At 44.0% G+C, this 19,315-nt stretch overlaps 1 protein-coding gene across 3 annotated transcripts in view; it reads right to left on the bottom strand.

Moving 5' to 3' along the window:
• Positions 1–19,315, bottom strand: part of Mipep (mitochondrial intermediate peptidase) — a 114,066-nt gene that overhangs the window by 44,259 nt on the left and 50,492 nt on the right. For 2 of the 3 annotated variants that reach the window (XR_003844398.1, XM_029541846.1), the window contains exons 15-17: positions 16,832–16,906; positions 14,211–14,309; positions 13,766–13,885 (exon numbers count right to left, since the gene is read on the bottom strand). Coding sequence is in view for 2 of the 3 variants with exons in the window: in XM_029541846.1 (XP_029397706.1) it covers positions 13,766–13,885; positions 14,211–14,309; positions 16,832–16,906 (294 nt within the window). In the remaining variant the exon portion in view is untranslated. The remainder of the gene's footprint in view (positions 1–13,765; positions 13,886–14,210; positions 14,310–16,831; positions 16,907–19,315) is intronic. The other variant, XM_021203395.1, reaches the window with a different exon arrangement.

Below are 19,315 nucleotides of genomic sequence, written 5' to 3'. Positions count from 1 at the left end.
TTTCTTTTTTCTGAGACAGGGTTTCTCTGTGCAGTCCTGGCTGTCCTGGAACTCACTCTGTAGACCAGACTGACCTCGAACTCAGAAATCCGCCTGCCTCTGCTTCCCAAGTGCTGGGATTACAGGCGTGCGCCACCACTGCCTGGCTTGTATTTATATTTCTTTAGCATGAATTTCCCCAAGTAACTACTAGGTTAGGTAGGTATATAAGCTCTTCGGGTTATTGATCCTTCTTGCCAAACCTATATATACATTTCTGAACAAACATCTAGCCCAGTATATCAAAGCTGGCATTCAGCGTTACTGCATAAAGTGGCTACTATCTGATACACAAACGTAGCATTTCATGTTGTTCCATGTTCATTCTGAGTGCTAGAAAAACTGAACAATTTTCACACATTTGAGTGACAATTATATAGCTGTATATTACATATATAATATATACAAGAGCAATAAATAAATGATTCAGATCTGTCTTTCATTATTTGCCTATGCTTTGTACCACTATCTTATGTGAAATTGTTTTTGTTCTACTTATTGTTTTGGGGAAGTAAATAAGAGAACGCGAGTCCAGTGCTACTGCATATTTGTGGACCAACACTGTCTATGACACCTCAGGCCAGCCATTCAATCCTGGCTTTGTGGGTCCCTGTAGCACAGCTTCAGTTTGGGACATTCAACATGTACGTGGCTTCTGAATTGCCCTTTGCAAACTATGAAAACCCATCATTTCTATGCCTTCTTTCCAACTCCCAGTGTCTACAGAATGGGAGGTCCCAGGCCAGGCTCACCGCAGTCCATTCCACCTCTCCTCCAGCCATTTCTCTAACATCAGGCAGGCACTCAACAGGAGCCACCCACCATCCTGTCCCATTTCTCTCAGCGTCACCAAGACAAGCCGTCCACTTGGCTGGTCTCAGTGCTAAGTATCCCACTTTCCAACCTCTTCACCATTTCTCTGTTTTCTGCCAAGCTCTCTAAAATCCAGTCACTGGCAAAACCACATTTATTTTCACAGGCCATCTTTAACTATTCCTGCCACCCAGGTCCACAGAAAATATGACAACCTTTCTAATGATGGCTTCCTTCTCCCAAGCACTACCTGTCACAGGTCTGGAGGGATGGAGGGACAGCCTTTGTGTTCCAGACCACTCTGCTTTGCTCCTTGGACCACTGCCCAGTTCTCACTTCCCCATCAGAGGACCACAATGTCCCGCACGATGTTACTCATGTTAACAAGCATCTCAGCTCATTATCAGTACCCTGACCCTTGGCCTCCCATGAGCCTGTGTTCTCAATACTCCCTAGAGTCCTCTCTACCTCAATGCAACCTTTCGTCCCTCATTACCACTCTCAAGTGGTCCCTTTCTTTCATGTCCCCGTTCAGCCTGCAGTCTTCTATCAGCATCTGTCAGATGATAGACAATCAAGTGGCCCGCAGACATATGGAGAACTATCAAATACAAACCACAGTGCGTTGATGCTCGGCCTCGGGAAAGGCTGGACTCAGAAGAACTGGCAACACTGAGTACTGTGGAGGATGGAGGACAAATGTACAGCTCAGTGCTGCTGGGGGCAAGGAACTCAGCATAATCATTCTGCAACAATGGTGGCCAACAGCTAACAGAAACAAATGCTTGTGCTCACCAGAAGACTTATCAAGACTTATTCACAAGAACCTGCTCATTGCTCTCTCACACTCCATTTCTGGCATGCCACATTTTAGAAGATTATTTTATTACTGACAAACATCTGAATATTTCATTAGCTAATGTGTCCTGCCGTATGAAGCCTGGGTGGGCAGACCATACACAAACTCCAGCCCAGGAGGAGCATGCACAGGAGGTCTGTAAGGGGAGGTGTCCCTGCTGCTGGGTGTGCAGTTACCTCCCTGGAAGGAAAGGAGGAAGGGCAGCAGAGAGGAGCCGCTGAGAGCTGCAGGGCTGAAGACTTTGTATTGGACACACCTAACTGCCACTTTCAGCCAGGCTGCTCCTAGGTGGAGCGCTAAGGAAAACACTGTGAAGCTTTATACAGCTTATGAATGCTTAAGCAAGTGCACATCTTACATTCCCAAAATGTCATTAAAATGTCCACTCCATGTACTCAGTAGCAGCCCTTCTTAAAATTCCAGGAGGGCAGCTTAGAGGCCCTGAGGAAGGCTGGGAGGTCCTCAGGCATTTCCAGGATCCCTTCTGCAAGCCCATCTCTCCATGAGCACCTAGAGGCCCTGTGTTCTGTGTACATCCCCTGAAGCTGATACTGTGATTGACCTTGGGAGTCACTGGGATAAAGGATGCTAAAAATAGAAACACATGAGCATCTCTCAAAGCACGAAGCTTCTAAGATTCTGGGGACAGTTCATTATATCCAAGCTGCAGCAAATTACAGGCCAAAGGGTGGGCGACACTATCACAGAAACCAAGAATAAAATGAACGCTGGCGACTTGGCTCAAAAGACCGTTATAAAAACAACCCAGACAACTGCATGTTTTAAATGGGCGAAGGCTAGAGTTCAGTTCTCACAGAAGCCGAAGCCATGGAGGTTTTTAGAAAATGAGTCAATCGTGAGATTAGTGTTCCAGTTTACAACACGTGTGTGTTTTAGTTATGAAGCCATAGTAAATCTAGCATGGCAAGCAAGGTAAACAAGTTCTCAGTTGTTTATGTAGCCAAAGAGGAAAGGAATTTAACACGCCATTAACCACTTAGGTGTCTCTAGATATACACCAGACGGCTCTACACTGAAGATAAACGAAAGCAAAGATAAGTGAGCATGGTTTTCTTTAATCTGCCATTTGCTTAGCAACACTAAATATCCAAAGGTAGCTCTACCAAAGCAAGACCTTCACCTCACTGAGATTTGCCATTTGGAGGAGAGCAGGAACAAAGGGATGGGAGGGGACTGAACTGTCCCAAGAAAATGTTTTACTGCAGAATGTAAATTGACTACTCCCAAGAGAAGAGTAAATATTTAACTTCTCTGGGATACTTCTCTCATAGTTGTTGTTTTGTGTGTGTGTGGGGGGGAATGTGTGGGTGTGTGTGGGTGTACATGGGTGTGCATCAGTATTTGTATATGCAGACATAATACATACACATACATATATATAGAGACAGACAGAAGAGAAAGAGAGTCATTCTGAGCTCAAGTTGCCCTCACAATTCTAGCAATGCTCCTGCCTCAGCAGTCCAAATGCTAGGCTTACATGTGTGAGGCACCACACACATGTAGAGTCCCAGTAAGTCTCCTTAACAATCTCTGAGCAAGCGTGAGATGAGAGCAGAAGACTGATAAGTAGGCCTCAGACGTCTCCAGAGAGACCTGTGTGCTCATCTTTTATCCATAATTTAAAAAATTAAAACAACAACAAAAGAAGTTCATCACTGCCTGGTGCAAGGAGCAGCGATGCCAGTCTGTATTAATACTGGAACTAAGCAGTGACAGTGAGGCTCAGGTGGGGCTTAGGGAAGAGCGAACGCTCACCTACCGTGTGGATGTCCCAGGTTCTATTCCAGCACCATTAAATTCATTTATTCATTAGTAGAATTTCCTGTGCAAAGCTTTATATGTTTAGAACTAAAAGTTGAAGATAATTTTAATATGTTTTAATGCAAAAATACCCATTTGCATGTAGTTTTCTCTGTAATATATATCAAGGTATATTATTCCCACACACAAATAATTCAACAAGAAAAAAAGATCTCATAGTGGGTTATTGTGGTGCATGTCTCTTAAGCCCCACACTGGGAAGGTGAGGCAAGATTGTGTGTCCCAGGCCAGCCTAGGCTACATAGCAAACCATCTCCCAAGCCCTTCACACTCTAGGCTCAGGAAGGCTGGGGGATGAGACTGGGGCATGCGCATCTGGAATCCACAGGGTGGCCTTGCAGCTCCCTTCAGCACTTTGGCACGCCACCTCTCAGCTGGCAAGTGAGCAGCTACTTTCCCTGGAACACACAATTGTGGCCACAGAAATGTCAGCTTGGGAATCTGCTTTCCAAATCAAGCAATTCTAACGTGGGAAGCCTTCAGATCACACAAAACCGTATGGTGAGCCTTCATTTATTATGTTCTTCTTGGGAATCAGAGACCACATTCAAAGCAAGCTCTCTATAAACAATACTCAAGCCACCATCTAGCCAATGTAACCCTAACATAATAAAGAGCAGAACATTATACTGTTGGGATTGTAGAAGCAGAAGTAGAAAGGAAAACAGTATGTTTGAAATTGGGGGTTTTGCTGATATTGAGAAATGACTGTCCCCATGCAAAGGTCGTGTCCAACCATGCAGGCTGGGCTAGTGTTCTTCTGATGGCCACTCCTGCACACTCCATCCTCTGCCCTCATCTTTCTAACACAATCACCACAGATTCTCTGAGATCTCTAGGTAGTAACTCCCCAATCCACAGAGCTCACGTCTTGACCTATGTCCTGGGATACACATATGGTGACCCAACACCTAGGCAGGCTACAGTTGTGTGACATCACACTTACCATATTTCTTTACTTTTTTTTTAATTCTTTTTTTTTAAAGATTTATTTTTATATATGTAAGTACACTGTCACTGTCTTCAGACACACCAGAAGAGGGCATCAGATTTCCTTACTGATGGTTGTGAGCCACCATGTGGTTGCTGTAAATTGAACTCGGGACCTCTGGGAGAGTAGTCAGTGCTCTTAACCACTAGGCCATCTCTCTAGTCCCATTTACCACATTTCTATTCTCTACAAGGTAGTTGTTTGTTCCTCATGGGTGCCATGTCCCTGACTGCTGGCGCAGGGTACTAGAGCCAAGTCAGTTCACTTTCCACAGCATCTCTCAGCCAGGTCTACCAGTCCTCCAGGCTGGTGACAGCCGAGCCCAGCCCTGGGGACATGCTCTTGTTCTGCCAGCCTTCCTTTTCCTGTTGTTTCATTTCAGTTTGACTCAGGGACACTTGCTGGCACAGCAGGGAGAGTCTGGGCCACTCTTGCTTGGACAAACTTTTGGGTAAAATTGTGGAAGCCTACAGTCATCTCTTGCAAACCAGAAAGGCACCTCTGATTTTTTTTTGGGGGGGGGGAGGGGATGTTGTTTTTGTTTTTGTTTTTAAGAAATACTGCTGGCCCAAGAAGAGCTGTGCCAGGAACCATGACTTACCACCTACAATTCAACAAAGCACTTTAAAGCACCAATGGCACCAACATACCTTCCCATGTGGGAAGCATCTGTTCACGGTCTGTACCGGAACTCACTCACTAGGCTGACGGAGAGGGACAGAGGGTACAGGCGCTCTCCCAATCTTTCCCAGACCTGATATAGCCCTCATCAACTTCAGAGCAAGTGAGAATGCAGAAACACAAACCTAGTTAGTATGGTGGTCAGCACACACCAGTAATCTTAGTGCTTCGGTGGCTGAGACAGGAACGGGTGAGCTCCCGGAGAGCCGGGGGCATATAAGGGCCCTGCCTCAAAACAGAACAGCAACAACCATCCAAATCTAGAATACCAGAGCAGCAGAGCTATAGCACTGCACACAGTCTGGGCTAAACTGGAAGAAATGTGCAATCACTTTGAAAGAAAAGACCCTTAGGAGAGGAATAAGTCATTAAAAATAAGCAACAAGGACTGGAGAGGTGGCCCAGGGTTAGGAGTGTGCACTGCTTTTATAGAGGGCTGCTAGAGTTCTGTTCTCAGTTCCCACCCCAGGCTATGAACCTGAAACCCCCTTCCAGACCCCAAGGGCACCATTACTCACATGTGTATTACCACATTACACATATACATATAATATTCAAATAAAAATGTATTTTTAAAAAAGCAATAGATCTCCATCCATAAAGAGATGGAATACAACAGAAAACCAGCCTGTGGGACTGTGATGTAAAAATCACCCTACAACCAGCTGAACAAGACTTCTGGATTCCCAGCATCAAACTACTGCTATGGAAAAACACGTCAAGTGCAAATTGGCTTTCTCTATTTTACAAAGTGGTTTAGCACTCAACATAAATATTAATGAAACGCTGGCATAATAAGGCCACTTACTCACAGAGTCAGTACCCATATTTCATAGGGAACAAAGACAGTTACAATAATATAAATAATTACAGTGATATGAGTTCAGTTTTCCAAAGCACGTCACACCAAGGAGTAGCTAGCTAGACAATGATCTGTGAACTCCTCCCTGGCTAGTGGACCTGTTTTTCTGTGCACTGTAGCTTCTGGAGGGTCTCATGGGAGAGATTTGGGCTTTATGGCTGAGACTTTACTCTCTCTCTCTCTTTTTTTTTTTTTTTTTTTTTTTTTTTTTTGGTTTTTCAAGACAGGGTTTCTCTGTATAGCTCTGGCTGTCCTGGAACTCACTTTATAGACCAGGCTGGCCTTGAACTCAGAAATCCACCTGCCTCTGCCTCCCGAGTGCTGGGATTAAAGGGAGACTTTACTCTCAAGAAGAGTAACTAGCACACATAAGGACTGTTCCTAAGATACATCTGTAACCATTGCCTAGCGGCTGAGACCGTAATGAAGCACCCAGGTACTTTGTATAGATTCTATAAGCCCGACAAATACTCTCTAGGTTAACATTCAATTTTTTTTTTCTCTTCATGGAACGAAAGTATTTGAGACAAACAACTCCTGGAAATAAGCTGGCGGGGACACTTTGAAGTCACGATGACACTGTCTTCTAGCCAACAGGGCTGCTACCACCCATGTACTCTGTCTCCTTTGCTTTTCCTTAGCAACCGACCTGTACATCTGGCCCAGTCCTAGAGCTCACCCCTGCTTCTGCACCATCCTGTACATGGCAACCACCGTCCTGGTTCAGGCCACCATCAGCTTTGCTATGGCACAGGGCACCCTAGTATGGGTCTCTTAAAACACACTCTTTATCTTTACCCCATACGGTGGAACCTAAATCACCTTCCAGTAATTTCAAAGATTTTCTGATCGGCATGAATACATTTTGATTACTAAAGTGGAATGATGAGCTCACCGGTCACATAGCCGCCCACTGATGTAAGCCACAAATACTGCTTTAGTATACACAGTTCCCTTCCTGGGTCAGAGTCGTGTACTAGCTGCACTGTGTGGCTCCCTTGCTTTCAGTGGTGGTTTGAGTAGGAATGACCCTCATAGACTCATGTGTTTGAATGTTTGGCCTGTAGGAAGTAGCACGAATAGGAGGCATGGCCTTGTTGGAGTAGGTGTGGCCTTGTTGGACATGGCCCTTGTGCCACTGTGGGGGTGGGCTTGAGGTCTCATATGCTCAAGCTATCCCCAGACTCTTTGTTCAAGATGCAGAGCTCCTTCTCCAGCACCATGTCTGCCATAGGCTGCCATGCTTCTCAGCATGTTGATAATGGACTGAACCTCTGCGACTGTAAGCCAGCTCCAGTGAAATGCTTTCCTTTCTAAGAGTTGCCTTGGTCTTGATGTCTCTTCACAGCAGTGGACACCCTCACTGAGATCACTGGTCCTGGTGTCTCTGCCCAGCAGACGAGCCCTAACGGGGACACTTTCCTGAGTATGCCCTCTTCTGTGATGCTCAAGTTTTACCTGGCTGTGACTTGGCATGGAAGTCCTACTTAGTCTGACTTACGTGACTGCGGCTTATGCCTGCTGGCTTCAGTAACTCTGCCCCTTAGCTGCTCCTGTACGGTGATTTTCATTTTCCTGCTGACAATAACCTGGGCTACTCATAGAATCTTCCCCGCTCCACTCCTCTTCAGAAGCATCCACAACCTGCTATAAACGGTCCTGTGTCATTCCTGGAACTGAGAGCACCCCTCAGCATGCTCCCTACACCGAATGCAGGAGACGAATGCTGCCCCCAGGAGTGCCCACACCCAGGGTTAGTGGAGAATGTCCAAACTCTCTCCAAAATGGGGAGCCACTCTGTACTCCTGCCCATAGTGCCACAGTCCTGTGGTGCCATGGCCACCCCAACTGGGTATTCTCAGCTGGCATACCGAAACTGACAGAAAAAACAGTAACGGAATATGGTTTTAGTCAGCATTCCTTGGTCAATGTGGGGGTCATTTCATGTGGCTTACTACATGCCTGTGTCTCACGTCCTTTCAAAGTGTTTAAAAAATATATCTTCTCTAGCATGTCTAATTATTCTTTTTACTACAATTAAAAAAAAAAAAGGAAGGAGGGAGGGAAGAAGGAAGGGAAAAGGAAACAGGTACATGGAAGTATCTACTTCTACTTCTTAGTTTTCCATTTTTATGAGAGTAGACTGGCTTACGTTATATTAAACTTACTACTTTATCCTTCAATCTAAATGTAGTTAAACTTGTCAGTTTTCTGTTTTACATTTAATTCTTGTGAGACAACATGCTTTTGCCTTCACTGCGGCTTCCCACATTTAGGCTCCAACTTGCTTTATGCTCTATGTACAGTGTGAGGCAGAGATCTGATCACTGGGCCTTTCATGTGTGGTATGGGTGCTGTCTTATAAACCATGGACTTAATGGTTTCTCTACATACACAGACCAGAATCCAGGTATGTTGATTTCCTTTTAGGGTTCCTGTTGTGTGCCATGGCCATACCTCCTCCTCCCAGGCAGGGTTACTGTGTGAACCCCTACAGTTGTTGCTCTGCAGTGCTGCAGATCACACACAGTGCCTTGTGCAGAGTAAACAGGCCTCTACCCTCAGCTACAGCCCCTGCCCCAGAGCCGCAACTCAATCCTGAGGGGACAAGTTAAAGTCTGCAGCTGGTGAGGTGGCTCAGCAAATAAAGGTGCTTGCTGACAACCTACATTTGCTCCCCAGGACCATGGTGACAAGGACAGCCAGCTGCCCTCCAACTGCCATATGCACACCAAGGCCACATGCTCACACACACATAACATATCTACATATGCAACAAATAAACATATGTTTAAAAATTAAACTTCCTGACTATTCCTGGACCATCGCTCATCCTTATAAATGTGTATAAGTAAGTAGACTGTTAGACTCAAGTATGCAAGCGCATAGAATTATCTTAGAATGATGCCACATGAGACATTTAGGTAAGGTGGAGGAAATTGGTATCTTGTTGATAGTAAACTTTATGTAGATGTATTTAAGACACCAGCGTGTAGTAAGGCACATGAAATGACCCCCACATTAACCAAGGCATGCTGACTAAAACCATATCCCGTTAAATCTTACAAGTCAGCTTTTATCATTCTCTGTAGAAAGATACCACAGGCATTACAAATATCTTTAATATATATATATATATATATATATATATATATATATATATATATATTCAATGGAGAGTTAAAATTCTTTTCAGTTGGTTATAACTAGAGATGGAATTAATCTTAAACAACATTCTTCACACACAATGTTAATTATCTGTCTTACTAATTTTAAGGACATCCATATGGATGCTTTTGAACTGCAGCAAGTCAGTCATGTGCAAAGACTGCGTCCTGTCCCTTCCTTCTAGAGCTGCTCTCTAATGGGCGCTACACGTAGGAGCTCCAAGGGGAGTCCTGGTCTTTCTTATTCTTGGCTTTTATGAAAATGCTTGTATAGGCTTAGTGAATGAACTGACTGACGGATTAAGGACTATATGTTTCTAAGTAGGAAAGTATAATATTTGTGCAAATCTAAGAAAGCCCACAGACATTAAACAACAGAAAAAAGGCAAGCTTTCACTGAGTGTTCCAGCTACAGGAGGTAGAGACAGGCAGACTACAAGATCACGGCTCCATGGGATACAGGATGCATTCACGATCAGCCTGGACAACTTGGCTCAAGAAACAAGGCAACAAGAGGGCTGAGCATACAACATCATGGCTGCCCCTCGCCTGCCTGCAGCACAGTTGAGGACTGTGAGAACTGACAAAACACAGGAGGTGACCTGGAGGAACAGACAAACTTTCAGAAAACAGCATCCACAGAAGATGACAGAGGAGGAGCCTGGCACTGACTTCCTGTTTGCTTCCCTGCACACAATCGAGTACACACGGGAGAAGCCTGACTGCAAGGACTCTGAGGACCCGTGAGAAGCACAGAAATGCCAGGGCTGAATGGCATACCTTAGATGGCACAGCCTTTTCATGTTTTCCATTTAAAAACAAAATGATGAGCTGTGGTGATCTGAATGAGAATGGCTCTCATGGGCTCAATATTTTTGAATATTTGATCCTCTATTGGTAGATATTTTAGAAAGATAAGGAGATGTGATCTGGTTAGGGGTGTGAGATGTGATCTGGTTAGGGGTGTGTCACCAGGAGGGGTGGGAATTTTGAGGTTTCCTGTACCCTCCCACCCCCAGCTCCTACACCTGCTTTTTATTTCACTCCACCATTATAGACTTTAAACCTCTGAAACTGTAACCCCAATTAAACACTTTCACATATAATTTGCCTTGGTCATGGTGTTTCACCACAGCATGTAGACAACCAACACAGTGGAAGTACTAAGACAAGTTGGTACCAGGAGGGAGCCAGTGCTATGATAGACCTGGCCTTGCAATGAATATCTTTGGGACTTGGGAATAGGAAAGCAGTTGCACACTGTAGGCAGAGCCATCCTAGCGAAGTGTGGAAGACCACTGTGCAAAGAGCAATGTGGACTATTCAGGCCTAACTCTTATGATATTTTTGGCAAAGAATATGGCTGATCTTTTTCCCTTGCCCTAATAATATGTCTGAACTAAAAAGTAATGGACTAATTTCTTTGGTGGAGGAGATTTCAAGAAAGCTTAATGTTGACTCTATTGCATAGTTGTTATTAATCACTCCTATGTAGGTCTATAATGAAAAAAGAACTGGGGCAATTACATACACACACACACACACACACACACACACACACACACACACACACATTAAAATGAGAACTAGGGAATTTAATGTTGAAGCCAAGGCTTGTGCTAAAAGAGATGGGGAGATAAAGGAGAGGCCTGATCCGAGATGGAGAGAAGGGAGTGGTGCCCTGAGGGAAAGACACACAGCTAAACTTCCAACTAGTGAACAAGCATGAGGAATTTCCTGCTCCTAAAAAGTAACAACAAATCAAAGCTGGTATGCCAGTCAAGGATGCCAGAGCTCACCCCAAGTTGGTACTCAAACTTGGCAGTGTCATCCATGTGGCTCTGGCATTAGGGTCATGAGGGATGCAAGAGTAAAGTGGGTGTGGAGACTTCCCCGCATGGATAAGGAGAGCAGATGAGTCCAGTGTACGGCAGGGGATTCTTCATGGAGCCCTAAGAGGTCATTGCATGAAGCTGGGAACTGAAGCCTAGATTACATTGGAGCTTCCAAGAAGTGTCAGAGCCATTTGATAACTGCCAAGAAGAGTTGCACACAAAGAGGGGGTCCAGTCTGAGCAATAGAGAATTCCCTACTGTGCCCTCTCCTCTCTTTGGTATGATATATAGTCTGTGCCACTCTATGTTGGAAGTATGGAATTTGCTTTTACATTTTACAGGGATTATGATTAAAAGATTTCCTTGAGTTCCAGAAGAGAATGTTGAGACTGTGAAAGACTATGGGGGCCTTTGAAGTTGGATTAAATGCATTTGGCATTTTGACATGGCCACAAGCCTATGAATATGGTGGTTTGAATAAGAGCCTCTATAGGCTCATATGTTTGAATACTTGGTCCTCAGTTGCTGGAAGTGTTTGGGAAGGATTAGGAGGTGTGGCCTTGTTGGAGGAGATGTATCAGGCAGTGTAGGGTTGGCTTTCAGGTTTTAAAAGCACTATGCCATTGCAGTGTACCCCTTCTCCCTGCCTTGTGCCTGTGGCTCAGATGGGAGCCTTGAGCTGTTTCTTTACTCTGCCATAGTGGACTTCAACCTGCTGAAACTAGAAGCTCGATTAAATGCTTTCTTTTGTATGTTGCCTTGGTCATACTGTTTTATCACAGCAATGGAAAAGTAACTAAGACACGGAATAAGGGACGGTGGCAGACATGTTCCTCACCACACTCAGTTCTGTAGGTTTGGACAGCATCTGGTCTTCTCCCCATCTATGTTTATTTATGAGGCTCACTCCTCAGTGGTTATTTTGTATGGAATTGAACTTGCATTAATTTTTCTTTAAGACTTATTTATTTGTATTTTTTGTTTGGGTGTTTTGCCGCCCCCCCCATCCCGTGTGTGTATGTGGGGGGTGGGGTGGGTGGGTGCGTGCGCTTTGTTTGTGCTTACAGCCTGTAGAATACGGAAGCCAGAAGGTGTCATAGTTCCTAAAACTGGAGTGACAGATGGCTATGAGCTTCCATGTAGGCATTGATAATTGAACCTGGGTCCTCTGAAAGAGCAGCAAGTGCTCTTAACCACTGAGACATCTCTTTAGCCCCAAACTTGCATTATTATTTTTTTAGAAAGCTAAGTAGAATATTTGGTGAGAACAACAACAACAAGAAAAAAAAACCCAAACCCCCAAACAAAACAAAAAGCACCCCACTGAAGTCCCACAAAGTTCACAAATTAGGTAAGTTATTAAAACCGAGGAAACGGTTACTAGTCTGTCTTCCATAGTTAAGAGGTTGTTTTCATCCCTATCAATATTCCCTAGTATGTATACTGAAGAGTTTAATAGATCACAGGTTAGAATAATAAATGATAGAAGATCAAAAATAGGCAATTAGGGCCATGATTCTGTACATTTAGAACATTAAGCTTCTAAGACAATAAGAATCTAATGACTTGGAGCACTGTTAAGGTCAAACAGTCCTTCAAATGGCATATAAATTATTTCTGAACATATTTACTAGTGAGGAGACAGTGACCTGGGGGCTAGTTACAATTTAATGATTAACTTAGTCTTTGAACATCATCTGATGCCCAATCCTTTAACGTGGCACTGACTTTGTCTTCCCATAGTTTGGAATTCTCTTAGCATTCATTCCTTATTGGACTGGGTTGGAAGGATACAATCTCAAGCCATCTGTAGCCAGCTTGCCTCCTGGACAGGGGAAATAAAACACACCCAGAGAACAACAGAGCTGAGAACAGAGAAGACACACATGTGCAGTGATGTCATAGGAGACCTAGACTCAGTTTAGCTAGAGCCAGATACATCTGCACCTTTCCGGTTATAAGACTCAACTAATACCCTCTCTGCTTAAATCCTTAGAAAGCATTCTAGTATAGGGTCAAGTTTCCCTGGGTTCTTAACACCTACAACTGGGAATCCATGAGAAATGAGTCTACACTGCTGAGCCAGTCAGTTGATCCTCTTTCCACGGGAACCTGGGACTAACCAGAGAAAGTCTAAAGTGCCTTTCGGTCCCAATACATCACTATCTAATCCTGGGAAGGACCTCAATAGGAGCCCCGATGAGAGGACAGTGCTTACAAGACTATGCTGGCTTAAGAGGGAAATTAGAGTTCTTTTTCCAAAGCAGTGTTGTGAAGTCAGGCACCTAGGACTTAGAAATGGCAACTAGTCTCCTGCCCTCTAGCTCAATAGGGCACTAAATAAGACAGGATATAAAGAATAACGCACAACCCTTGGGACAATGTAAGGTACTCAACAAATGTTAGTTCTCTTTGCAATGAATACTAGGAGAGTCTCGACACATTTATGTAATTAAAAACAAACTAAAAAGAATACCGACTAATCCCGGGTTCCTAGGCATACGGGGCGCACTGAGAGAAAAAGAGAAAACACACAGAGCAGGAGGCTCCTCACATCTGCCCATGGAAAACTTCAACACAAACGCAGGGCCCTCAAGTCCTCCAGGAGGTACTGATGGGGACCTAGAGAAATGAGCAGAGCCACTCACAGCATGATGGATTAAAATGCAGACTTACAGTGTCAGGAACATAGGGCAAGCCGTAAAACTGCTCTTGTGTTTCCATGAGGATGTCTGTGGTCGACTTCTTCAGGGGATGCTGGCCATGGTAGATTTGATCCAGGGCAGCATAAAAGACCTAGGCAGACAGAAACCTCTGTTTAGCTTTAGTAGTCCATCCTGTATTTAAGATGTGGTCAGTCAAAGATGTCGTAAGTGCACCAGAATGGCAATTATGAACCACAGCTGAAAAGACTCACAAACATAAATATGTGTTATTTGAGACATACTCTGAACCACATATATAACCAGTCAAGAGCTTAAAGGGGTACTCGCAAGCTCTCCATAATCAAGGTTGCTGTTCAATTCTGAACCTTAGCCATCATTAAATTTGTGGCCACAAGACTGGAATCATGCAGTAGTTATAAATATGTTAAAACAAACAAACAAAAAATCGGAATTACAGCTTGTGGTCCTGTATGTAACAAATCCTGTTTGGTTTCTTCCTGGATCCTGTTCGTCATCAGTGAGAGGTGTGAGGCGGTCAGAGTCTTAGCTTTCATCTAGAATGGAAGGAGGAGCACTAAAAGGATGCACAGAAAAGGATGCAGAAAGCATCTAGTGCAGGAGGGCAGGGAAGGGGCAGACTCTGAGGCAGCTGCTGTAGGGTTTGGAGCAAGGGCCACAGCAGATGCCAGATCTAAGAACAAAGGAAGCAGCTGCAGCAGGGGGCAGGGGGGGGCAGCAGGAGAGGAAGACCCCTCCCGAGTGGAGGAAGGTGGCCGTGGGACAGAGGAAAGCACCAAGTGAAACGTGGACATAAAATCTGGACATCTGAGCTGAGTGCTGGGGTGGTAATGCTGTGTGGATTTACCTCCTAAGAGGTTTCACCAGGACATCTATCCTGAGTGCTGGAGTGGTAACACCGGGTGGATTTACCTCCTTAGAAAGCTGCAGTGTTTTATTTAAAGAGACAGTTTGACATGCAATTACACTGCTGTGGTGAGGCTTTCTGGCTTAGAAATGGAATCTGCAGAGAATGCGCAGCTGCTGACTTGAAAGAAGTGAGGATTAGTTTGGATAAAAGAAAACATGTAAATGACCTCTGGCCCCTGCCTTCGCCTACATATAGAATTATGCTTGTGAATTATAAAGCTAAGTTAAGCCTTCCCGGGAAAAGTACAGACATTTTCTGAATATAAACATTGTGTTCTTCTAGCTGGTTATCCAAACATACAGCTAAATACAGCTCTCTCAGTTCCATCGTGAGCAGTAACAATGGAAAATGATAACCCAAGAGCCCAGAGCTGTCAGAGTAAATGATGATGAACTGAACCTTAATTCTAACCTCAACCGAGGAGGCACACTGTTGTCCTACTCTACAAACAAGCTCGAATCCAAGAGCTTTGTCTCTCATTATGTCTTTTAAACGATGTAAAAGTGGACTTTTAGGAACACTTGGGTCCTAGTTTAGAGAGATGTAGGTGTGGCCTTGTTGGTTCCTGGTTTAAAATAAAATCATTCCAACAGTGGTTCAGAAAGAAAGCTCCATGAGACCTTTAAAAGCAAATCAAAAGGTTTCAGTGCCAGGGGTGCACATATATGCGATCCCAGCACCAAAAGGCTGAGGCAGGAGATCACATTCAAGGCCAGCCTGGGCCATTACTGAGATATCAAAATCAAAACAAAGTTATAAAATGCCTTTCTTCAGGTAATACTATTATTAAAAAATTAATTTTTAATTGAATTTACATGCATGGCCACTGAATAATGAAAATCCATGGTTATGGCTGTATAACCATTCTCCTCACTAAAGAAGTCAGGGACCATTTGAATGTAGAGGTTGCGTTGGACTTTCCCTCCCTGGGTTGGGGTGAAGATGTGCCTCAACCTCTGGTGTGGACACTTGTGCAGTGCCACAGTTGAGCCCATTTGGCCCACGTGGTTCTCATCTGGTAAGATGGTGATCTTATTGCCAAGTTCCTTCCACCTCCTGCCTACTGAGAAAGGAGATTGGTGTCAGCCAGGTGGTATCGATTTTGCTTTAAAATGGCGGACTAGACTTGGCCGCCAGGTCTTGGCACAAGACTGCTTCCTTTGCACACAGAATGAGCTATGAGCGTTGTTCAGACAACCTGAATGTATTGGGCACAGGCCTTCCCCCGTGGGGGAGGGGGCTGTGGGGGGGGAGTACACTGGGAAGAGTGAGCAGGTGTAGACTGCAGTTTTATTTTTGTACTGATATTGGCAAGACTGTATAGCATCTATTTATTTAGATGATTTATCTGGTAGATGAGGCAAAATTTATTTAAAAAAATACATTAAAATGACTTTAGAAACTTTGAAAAAAAAAAAAGAAGAAGAAGAAGTCAGGGACTGAAACCAGTGCCTGTTGCACACTCCAGGTATATGCTACACCCCTAGGTAGCATACATACCAAAATACAACAAAACTGAGCTCATTTATTGCTTGCTAGGAATTGGATTTGGTTTTTGGGTTTGGGGTAGAGAAGTTTTAAAAACCAAAAGCAACTGGAGAACAGTTTCCATGGGAAAGAGGTAACTGGATGACGATAGGTGTCGCTGAGGTCAAAGGCGAGGATGCAGACAATCTCAGGAAGTACAAATATCTGAACATCTGGTAACTGAGCTGGCATCCAGTGGCTCATCAAATCGCCCCTGTCTTCACCTCGTAACCCAGGGTACTGTCTATAAATGCTATCCTAAAACTAACAATGATTACTGTTTAAACTTCACAGGAAGGGCCACAATTTGCTTTTGAAAAACAGAAAATAAGTAATAATACACATGGTTGGGTCTGAGCCCTAATTTGGCTCCATAATCCTGCTAGGCTTTGATTTCCTTGATAAAAATGGGAAATGACCATATTTCAGATTTCACATGTACCTCATACAGATAGTGTGAGAATTTCACCAGTCAATTCTGGCCAAGTTCTTTGAACAGAGATGAAAGGTGTTCAGAAGCATAATTATTGTAATAAATGTGTAGCACTGGCAAGAACTTAAAGTTGTGTGTATCTATGGGATAATGTCTGGAAAACATTAGCATGAGGTGCACACACATACCTGAAGTTGCATTTCTGCTGCTGTGCAAACCTTCTTAGATTCACAGAGACGGGACACCATAGCTTTCGGGAGTGACTTCATAAAACAAAACAATATACACATCAGTAAACTGCTTAATAAGCCACCGCAGCAAGTGTACTTCAGGGTCAGGAAATTTAAAAGTAACATCATGTGGGGAAAAAAAAAATGAATGGCAGATCTCATTATACTGTAAAAACAACCTTTGAATATTTTAGTTGACAAGATAACATGACTGAAGGCATTCCATTTAATTTTAAGAAGGACTGTCAAATAAGGGTTTGCACAAGAAAAAACAGGATTAGAGGGAGTGACGGTACTGGCACTGATCTTTCAAATCTATTTAAACCCCAAAGGGAATATGTGTGCTCCTTTGTTTCCAGCAAGTATGTTCAAGTGCTCTCTTAACTTTCAAGTGCACATAATAACTGACAAAGAACCTAAAAGATTAAAATGCGGAGATAAACGCTAATCCACAGTGCCAGACAGGGTTAAACTGGACTGATACTCTCAAAACTCAGCGTGATGATAAACTTCACGTTCTTACTTTTCCAACCTGGAAGACTACAAGGCTTGAGCTTGGTATGATATCCATGTTATTTAAGGCTTTCTCCATGAAACTAGTTAGACCTAATCCTATGACACTTATATGCTTGGGAAAAAATGGAATAATGTAGTTGAAGTAAGTTCTTCTTTACTGAGGAAAGATAAAATCCCTTCTACAGAGAAACACGTTATCTAAGAGGTGAGTGGAAGGCAGATGAGTGGGAGTTCAGCTACTGGAGTGTAGACTCATTCACAGCTGCTGCTACCTCCATCCCTAGAGCAGCGTCTGCCACAGGACTCTGAAAGGCTTTGCGGATGGAAAGATCCTTTCCTGTGACCCGGTTAAGGAGAAGAGGCAGAGTAAGGAAGAACGGACTCGATTCCTAATGAAGAAAGAGACAGTTTTGGAAATTCGCAAAGACAGAGATGAAGAAAGACAAGTGATGTAGAACGTGAAAGTCCCTCATGCCCTTCCGTGCTTGAACATTTGGCCTCCATCTGGAGGCACTGTACAGGAAGGTTGTGACGCTTTTAGGTGGGTGGAGCCTCAGTGGATCACTGCGGCGAGGCCTTTCATTCCCAGCCCCACTTGCTGTCCATCACTCTCTGCTTCCTGAGTGCAGATGTAATGCAACCAACCAGCGTCCTGCCTCTGCTGCCGCACCTTCCCCGCCCTGACATTTTCTGGCTTCTCTTGCCTGCCGAAAGGGTCAACACTGTCCCCTGTGCTCTGTCATGGAGGGCTGGTCTGCATCCTGACACACACACACACACACACACACACACACACACACACACACACACACGACAAGTTTCTGGGGCTCAGGGAGAGCTCGAATGTTAGCTGCCTCGTCCTGCAGTAATGCTGCCAGCGACCTGCCAAGCTTTCTACATGGTTGGAGGGTGGGATACACACAACGGATCAGTGTTTCAAAAGTAAAGCTTCCTGATGGGAAGGCAGCAATGCTTGAGAAAGGACCGGGAGTCCGGATTATTAAAGGTGTGCATGAAGACGCCTGCAATGCTTCAGTGTGTGTAACAAGAGAGTGTGTATCAGTACCACAAGCTAAACTCTGGGGCTTTAGCTAAGGGATAGTTCACTGGACAAGTTTCTACAGACAGCCTCTTCTTCTGACTGGTATAATCGTTGGCCAAGAAGGAAACAGAAATCTCAGCTCTCTAGGAACTTACACCCAAGCCCATCTTGGTATTTAAAAAAAAAAAATACTATTGAAAAACCAGACAGCCAGTTTTTCTTCTATCAGTTCCCCCCAGGCTGAAGGATCAAGCACAGGACTGAACCCCAATTTCCTGTAAAATGTAAGCATCTGGCCTCTAAGTATTCAACTGTACTAACACATCAATACTGACACACAAACGAGATCCCTCTAAGCTCACTTATGAACTTCTGCACCTTAGTTCTATTAATAGCCATCATGCTATAAGCGGGTGAGCATTAGATGTCAATTATTTTACTTTAAGTATTTCAAAGAAAATGATAAGATGCAAATTAAAAAGGAAGTATGCTAAAGACACCAGCCTCCTCTTCATTCATCCCATACACTGCCAGTGTAAGTCACTGTTGTGGTGAGCTAGGGAGGACATTTCTCTTCGCTCAGCTCCCGCTGTCTGAATCTAGGTTTCCATGTTAATTTAGATAATGTCCACTTTTAGAAGAATCCTGCTTCATCAGCATGCTTACTGTTTTCTTTTGCTTTAAAAAGGTCTCTGAGGCTGGGTGTTTATTTTAAAGAAAACAAATTTATTAGGATCACACTTTCGGAAACTAGCAGTCTAAGACTAGGTGGCTCTAATAATGAGAATCTCGTGGCAGATGGTGGGAACATGTACAGAAGAGGTCACATGGAGAGACAGGCAGAAGAGACCACATGGAGAGACAGGCAGAAGAGACCACATGGA

This window comes from Mus pahari, chromosome 8 (genome assembly GCF_900095145.1).
Source record: "Mus pahari chromosome 8, PAHARI_EIJ_v1.1, whole genome shotgun sequence".
Classification (NCBI taxonomy): domain Eukaryota; kingdom Metazoa; phylum Chordata; class Mammalia; order Rodentia; family Muridae; genus Mus; species Mus pahari.
The sequence above is the reverse complement of the archived record's forward strand: the minus strand, read 5'-3'. Positions and strand labels throughout refer to the sequence as shown.